Genomic DNA, 8,624 nt, shown 5'->3' on the forward strand with positions numbered 1-8,624 from the left:
TGAGAGTAGCTGTTTCAGGAGGACTTTCTTTCAGTTTGTGTCTGAAAGTTACTTCTTTGCATGATCTACACATCCATGTATAGAATTACTTATTTTAAAATTGATTACTTGCTTTCTTTCCTTGGGAGATTCCCTTGTTTTTTGTATCAAGATGGAGTAGTAGAAAGCCAAAAACTTTCTTTCCCAAAAATTAATCACTCCTAAAAATATAACCCCTTCAATTAAAATATGTAATTCTGAAAAATTAATGAAATTCAGTTGTGGTTGAAGAATGAATATTCTAGGTTTCACTTCATAAATGTAAATCAAAACGTTGGGATGTGGAATCTCATGATCCAACTGAATTTGAACTAAATCCAGAAATTATTCTTCTACTTCACAAGTACCATTTACCATTGTTTCAGTTCGCCTTCATTGGATATTATAATGGGGGTGCTATTTCATTCGTTATTTCATGCATAATAACAATGATTAAAAACTTATTAACAATTCTGAACAAAAACCTTTGTAATTTTTGCAAACAAGATTCCTGTGTCTTGGATTGAATCAAATGAGCGGAAGAATGACATTACGTACTGTCATCGGAGTGGTAATGTTATGATCCATAATGCGATATTATACATATCAGTGCTGAGTGTCTCATTCCGAAACATCGATGTCCGCCAATAAAAAAGTGGAATTTTACTTCTATCATATACTGTATAGCAATATTGCAATACTGTATATATTGTATAGCAATCCTGTGAATGATAACTTATTCGATTCCATAACACAATCTGAATAGAAAAACTTGTTTTTTGTTCATTCAGTGTTCATAAAAAAAGATATTTGTTTCGAAAGTATTTTTCTTTCATGTAATTGAATGGTAATATGAAAGCATTTATTTCGAAAAGGCTTTTTTCCAGGTTGTGTTACTGATAGTGTTTGAAACCTGTTTGGAGCCTTTCGTGTAGTAATGAATATTACTGGAGTTTTTTCCCAACACCAAACCGTTATTTCAACACCTCGACACCTAGGTGATCATCTTCTTCCGGACTAATATGTTATAAATTGATTCAAAATCTCTGAAAGCATCTGTAAAAAATTAAAAAGATTGGCTGAAAAATAACAATTACATTAAGCAAAATACTGAAATTACAATTAGAAAACTTACAAGCAACAACAAAAAAAAGAACTATTAACACGAGCTGAAAATTAAAAAATTATTGACAAGAAATGAAAATTAAAAATTGAAAGATTCCAAACCAAGTTACTTCACGACGTTTCGACGGTTAGTATTCATAATCGTCTTCGGGTGATAACAGTTATCACCCGAAGACCGGGTGATAACAGTTATCACCCGAAGACGATTGTGGATACTAACAATCAAAACGTCGTGAAGTACCTTGGTTTAGAATCTTTAAATTTGTAATTTCTTGTTAATGATTTTTTAATTTTCAGCTCGTATTGATAGTTAATTTTTGTTTGGATGTTGCTTGTCTATTTTTTCAAAGTGATTTCAGTTTTTTGCTCAATATAATTGTAATTTTTCAGCTAATCTTTTCAATATTTTACAGATTCTTCCAGGTATTTCAAATCAATTCTTAGTATATCAGACAATGGAAGAATGTAATGGTCAGGTAAGTCTAATGAATAACAAGCTATATAGCTATATAGTATAGTATAGAATCTATAGATATAGGTCCACCATCGTTATTCATAATATTATTACGTTTACTTATTTCTACAAGTGTGCCAAGTGTTCCTCATATCTTATTTTGATAGATATTTTTGTGTATCGATAATATTTCGCATCGCAGTCCCTACATTTAATTTCGTAAATTCCAGATTTGTCCTTGCTAAAAGTCGAGATTTAGTTCATTCTTAACCCAAACTTTTTCTTTCTTATTATGTCATCTACAAGTCGAGAAACCTTTACTGGCTGTTACTTCGTGTATTGTACGTTTTTCTTTTGTGAACCTCTCATGTGTCAAAAAAAAAGTCAAAATAGAAAATTCAACACAGTACGTTTGTACTGTCCGCAGTGATGTAAAATGTCAGGAATATATATGTACGTGCTTGTTTCCTTCCTAAATACATCGTATCAAAATACGATATGAAGAATATGAATAAAGACACATCTTGAAGGTATTTGAATTTGGAAACCAATTATTGCGCTTCTTCTGCCATCTCATCCAGATACGATTACGCATCACAAGAACATGCTTCCACCTTGATGAATTACACCTTGATGAATCTATTTTTTTGAAAGGTTCAAGTAGAACTTCGGAAGGAAATCATCTGGGATCGAATCAGTATCATGACTCATTCGGCGAAGAGTCTGCACTCTGCAATGAGTCCTCAGTTAGGGTAGCTAATATATTGAATCATTCGAAAATGGGGGTTAACTCTCCAACTACTCTTTTCATGTCAGGTTTGAAACTTCTGTCTGCTGGCACGAAGGGATATAGAGGATTGGAACATTTTTCCCTTAATTGAAGACCTGGCTATTTGATCTGGCTATATACTGCAGTAAGCAAATCCTCCAATTCTATTGCAGTTCTACTTTAAATAGTAGCATTTCAAACAGAACTGGAAAATAAATCCCCTTCGAAACTATTACTTTCACATAAATGTTGAATTACACGAATGGAAAAAGACTTTTGAAACAACTACTTTTATATGAACATGTGCAATTATAAACAGATACTTTGTTATGTTTCTTTTAATTTTTGGTAATCAGTTATAAACAAATGCATTTTCATTGGAATAATTGATGTTTTCTTTGATCTGATGATCAGATAACTGAATAATAATTTTGACAGAAAACGCATAAATAATTTTTCCCTAGGAATGCATTCATCATATACCTATATTTTCAACAGTAAATGTCAATATTCAGAAACAATTTTTTTGTGATGCACTGTTTGAAACCTTTGATGTGGTAATGAATATCACTGGAGTTTTATCCCGACACCAAACCGTCATTTCAACAGCTCGACACGTGTTAAGATCATCAAGTGATCATCTTCAAGAGACAGATCAAATGAAAAATTATCATTTGGTGATCGAAACACATGTCGAGGTGTTGAAGCAACGGTTTGGTGTTGGGATAAAACTCCAGTAATGTTAAACTTTTTTTGAATCGTCACTTTTACCGCTCTATTTGTTCAATTAATGAACCATTTCTAATAAGCAAAATATTTCACTTCATTTTCTCACTGATAAAGAAATTCATCATGTGATGCACTGTTTGGACCCTTGGGTGTGGTAATGAATATTTCTACCAAACCGTTATTTTTAACACCTCGATACGTGTTTCAAAAACCAAGTGATCATCCTAAGGGGAAATATTAAGAAAAATTCATAAAAATAATCAGGGTATTGACAATGTACATCCGTCGGATCTACTGGAATTATCTTTTTGTTCACAATAATTTTCCAGATGCCATGGTTGGGTGAGACTAAAACCGACGTCCAAAGCGCCTTTAGTAGTATCTAATATAAAATGTTTTTGCCATACCAATAGAATTTAGTGGCGTTCAATACCAAAACTTTCTGGAGAATATTTTGGATTTCCACTTCTACATCTTCATACAAAGAAGGGGGAAGATAGCAATCAATTTTAAAAATGGTAACTCTATACAAAGATGTGTAGATGATACAAAGAAATAACTGTCAGACACAAACTGAAAGAAGAGCCCTCTTGAAACAGCTACTTTCATATGAATATTGAATTTCACGAAAGCAAAAAACTTTCGAAACTAATACTTTCATATGAACACTGAATTATACAAAAAACACTTTTATCTATGCAATTTGTCTTCTGAACATTCATTAAGGAATTGAATCAGATATCATTCATAGAATCGCTACACAATATAGTAATTGAAAGAGGTGCCATTTCACTTACATGGAATTCAGTCATTCTCACTGTTGGACATCCGATGTTTCGCCGTGAGATACTTGCCTTATCGGCTTTCCAAACCAAATCTGGATAACATTTTGGAATAAACACTAAATTCATCCATGAAAATACGACTTTATGTCGTGTAGTGAAGGAAAACAATATATCACCTCTGAAAAACATGTTCCAAGAGATGAGGTATTATTACTATACCAATAATAGTTTCAGTTTTAGTTTGATCTTCGTTGAAAATGGTCACTTGGTGATCGACACATGTATCGAGATGGTAAAAAACTCCAGTAATATTTACCAATAACAATGACAAATTGACTTTTTACCAGGCTCTCTTACTTGCCCCAATTCGTGACTCAACTTAATTCTGCATAGGTTCACGAAAGACTTACCACTCGCAGGTTATACAGGTAAAAACTCAAGACCACCAGACGAAAGAAAATATAAAGAGAAAAAGATAAGAGGATCGGAATAGCGGAGCATATTCGGAAATAATCTGGTGATCACATTTGGTCGAACAGAAATTGTCACCAAGGAACACGATCAAATGAAAAATTCCACAGGTGATGAATCGTACCTGGTTTCCATCACCAAAACAAGATGTTGAAAACGGAAAAATGTGAACCTTAACTGTCGTGCTAGAAGTCGCACGTTAAAAGATAAGACCTCGTTAGTTCTTAGCTCGCACGTGTTTCGACTTCTAAGAGTTGCTGAGAAAACACATTTCAGCAGATTTTCTGCAGAAGATATTGATCACACGACTCAGACTTGGAATATATGTACATGAAATTCATACATATTTCTTGATTCAACAAATCCATTTGATACAGGCTACCACATGTTGTCAAATCACTTAGACTTTGAAATCTAGAAAACTTGGTCATATAAGTGAATGTAAACTACATAAAAGATCTTGTTCTCTCATAGAACAAGTTATTGATGTGAATCATGAATTCATCCATATTTTTCTTGATTCATCAGAAACATTTGTTACAATCGTGGTTTCGCGGAGTTTTCGTGGAGTTGTTCTAGATTATACTCAACCAGCACAATTCAATAATCAAATGAAAACTCAATTGAAGAGATAGTAATCAAATATAGAGTATCCAAAGGTTCTATGTTGGATCCAATATTGGTAATTATTTAGCCTAATGATTTATATCTTTTAAAATCTGGAGGCAAAGTCAATTTTTCTGCTGATGATATAGTCAGTAGATATACGGCCGAAACTTTAGACAATTTGAATGAAAAAATAGAATCAGATTTCATTATGATGGTTTGATGAATATCTGTTGATAATCCATTTTCAGAAAAAGATTTTTTCAAATTTTGTTTGTAGAAATTTTCCGTTGCATTTAGGAAACTCTACTCAATGTCGCAATAAAACCAGTTGATTATATTCAATAATTGTACCACAAACCCACAAACTATATAGTGATTATAGTTTTGTTTTGATTTCCAACTTTACTGTTATTAGCATTATTGTTATCAATTGAATGAAAAATATGAAGTTTCTGACTCCAAGAATGTGTAGATAATGATTTCAACGCGGAATAGAAGATTCTTAAATGTTAAAAAATTTTTTTGACATCTATAATTTACATATCATGCTGATATTTTCAAGTGTTCTCAATTTAGAAATCTGATTATTTCATTCACGATTGAAAATTATACTTTTTTTTATATTTAGGATCTGAGATAAAAGACTAGGTAATTTTATTTTTTACCTTGATGCGGGCTGAATTTGGAATAGAACACAAAAACGCACCAAAAATTGAACACAAAATCAGACCGAGGGTCAACATGATGCTGCGGAGATCAATGAACGGAATAAACTCATCTTCGAACGGAAACTTTTGGAATATCGTTGGAAGGAAATAACTTCGCAGTGACTATACCACAAGTTTGCCCGCAAAATCCTGTTTTCGTTCATTAAGGAAACGAAGACCGTTATCATATCGAAATTGAGAGTATATTTCTGAAAACCAGATATATTTATTCTGAGAATTCACTGTAATGGATGTGAAAACTGTTTTATCGTGTTTAATAAAATTTTCTTTCGTTCTCATATCTATACTCAAAGTATATGTTAATTACTGGTCATATAACTGTTGAGTTCATGACTGTGTTCAATAATAATGTGATCAAGGCAATTCAGAGTTTTACAGCGCCTTCAATGAGACAAACAAAAAGAATCTTGGGAATCCTTCTAGTAACTTAGATAGTTCATTGTAAAAATTATTCAAGAAACACTTTATTTTGAGATTTCTACTGAACAGTTTCACACAAACGCCGCAGGTGTTTCGCTATATAATGGCTTCTTTAGGCGGTATGGATTTTCATCAAGTAACGATCGATTTCATCACATATATAGTAATTATCCCTGGAGAATGTTGAACTAATCAATTTTTCTTGTACTTGAAGTGGATCAAACTATTCTGTTTCGAATTATTCGTAATCAGCCAGTCTGAATATTTCCATATTTTCTAATAGCAGGAGATTCTTATTTATTTGTTTTTTCATTCATAAAGAAATTGTTTTACAAACTTTAAATATTGTTTCAGTCAAATAAATGGAATGGTATTTTTATAGTTCAAATGTGATTTTTAGAACCGGTATAACTTTTTATCAACAGATTGAGATAAGTCAAACACCAAATTTTAAGTAAAGCTTTGCACAATGTATTAGTGAAAACTGCTCCAAAATCGGCTAAGCCGTTTTTGAGATTAGCGGTGACAAACGCATAGACAAATGGATGAAAATTCTGAAATTCACTGTTTTGAGTTCTGTTAAGTTCTAAAGACTTCCAAAAATAGCTCCTTTTCAAATGTCTTTCATGTACAGACAGTGATCTATCAGTACATTGGTTAAAACATTTCTAAAGTTGAAATGAGAAAACGAATAACTGAACATTTTAAAATATTCTGTACCTATTGCCGAAACTTTGATCGCGTTGAATTTCCGAAATTCTGGAATACCAGAACTGCGAAACTTTTTTCGGTGAGAGTTTCTCAAACCAAGTTGGCATGTTCAGGAGATGAAGAAAAATAATTCCCAACTCTGAAAATGGTCTTAAATCTTATATGTAATAGGATACCCTTTCACTTTCTAACACACGTCAACGATTTTGGGGAGGAATTTGCGGACAGTTTTCTCGTGTAAGATCTCGCTAATTTCACCGAATTGATTCATAAAAAAGTAAACAATGACTGTTTGTAATGGAACCTTTTTTACTGTTCATGCCACACTTTGCTATTTTCGAACTTTCGAAAGTGAAAGTATCCTAAGTTCTTGCCTCATAAATCGATCTCAACAATTTTAAACAGTTTGCGACACCATATTTTTTCATTCTCGTAATTGGATATGTGCTGCACTATCTTTGGAGCGAATTTTAATGGTTCGCTTAGTCTGACCAATATATGTGTGTAACATTCATGTTTACTATGAAAATGTATTATTCCAATTAACTGTTTGAAAATGTAACAAAAAAATTAATGATTATCGAAACGTGTATAACGAGTATTTCCGACTTTTAAGGCTATAACTGCTTCAACTCAGTGAGGTATACTCAAAATCAAATGTGAACAAATGTATTTTGATCGAAGGAATCCATTAGTGTGGAAGGAATTGATTCAGTAATCTTAGACCCTGGACAGCAGGTCTAAAGGCAATTTGTGCCCTTTTGAACATGTTCTAGGAATGTGCAATGCAGTTATTACCTAGAGAGAGCAGGGACAATGGCAAACCAATAATTTCATTAAATATTAGCCGTTCTTGGGCAACCCCGGTTTTGTTCGGACGAGCGTTATCATCCAGAAATCTGAAATTGCATCCCACATTCCAACGATAGTTCATTCACTATGCTATCAATGATTTCGCGGGCACATATTTCAGCTCTAATTCACCTCCGTAGAAAATTTCATTTCAGACCGTTATACCTCCACCTCCACTTCTCTTCCATTAACTCTTGAAATTTTTGGTCTCCAGAATGTGAACAATAATGTTTCTTTACAGTCATCTTTTTCATCAATGGGCCACCATAAAAAATTATTAAGATTTTATTTTCATCACCAATTGTAACTAAAAAACAAATTAACCACACCCAAACAAGATGTATATCAGAATCTGGAAATCTCTCTCCCACCTGGCAACAGTGGAGAAAAAAAAAGTGTTGAGAAGCAAGTGAATCTTTACACTTTCCGAAATTGATTTACTCATTCGTTCTATAAAAAAAATGGTTCATTCATCAGTTAGTCACTCCAAAATATTTTCATTTCGAAGGAAAATCGAAGTTTCAAAAATGACTGACGTCACTTCTATTGAGACTCATCTCCTTTCCACAAATACGTAGACTAATGCATATATGAAAAACTATAACGAAATTCCAGAAATGAAATATTCGTTCCGTGATATGAAATGCTTCTTTATCTCGGAACTAATCATCAAATCGATCTCAAGTTGACAATATCGCATGCACAGCCAGTACAACAAGAATACAGGAAGAAGAAGAACATTGAATTGTGCAATATGAATGTTTTACGGTGTTGCTAAATTCATATCAAATGTTATTGACGTCACGACCATCATTTTTACTTGATTTAAATAAAATTAATGAAAAAAAAAACTAGTTTCCCGCACAGGGTTACTAATTTCAATAAAATACGCTCACCTTGATGAGAATTTACATTGTTCCAAAAATATTCAGCAGAAGTAGTGAGTTCAGTGC

At 32.7% G+C, this 8,624-nt stretch overlaps 1 protein-coding gene across 2 annotated transcripts in view; it reads right to left on the reverse strand.

Annotated features, from left to right (window-relative positions):
• The window catches only part of LOC111507252 (microfibril-associated glycoprotein 4-like), a 70,334-nt gene extending 64,550 nt beyond the window's left edge, over positions 1–5,784 (reverse strand). The window contains exons 1-2 of one of the 2 annotated variants that reach the window (XM_074172712.1): positions 5,626–5,769; positions 3,893–3,972 (exon numbers count right to left, since the gene is read on the reverse strand). In XM_074172712.1, the coding sequence (XP_074028813.1) occupies positions 3,893–3,907 (15 nt within the window). In that variant the 5' untranslated portion in view covers positions 3,908–3,972; positions 5,626–5,769. Of the gene's footprint in view, positions 1–3,892; positions 3,973–5,625 lie in introns of both variants that reach the window. The other variant, XM_074172711.1, reaches the window with a different exon arrangement.
• Between the last annotated feature and the right edge of the window lie 2,840 nt (positions 5,785–8,624).

This window comes from Leptinotarsa decemlineata, unplaced genomic scaffold (assembly GCF_025532065.1).
Source record: "Leptinotarsa decemlineata unplaced genomic scaffold, Ldec_3_MD MMD2_tig00000157_RagTag_RagTag, whole genome shotgun sequence".
Taxonomy (NCBI): domain Eukaryota; kingdom Metazoa; phylum Arthropoda; class Insecta; order Coleoptera; family Chrysomelidae; genus Leptinotarsa; species Leptinotarsa decemlineata.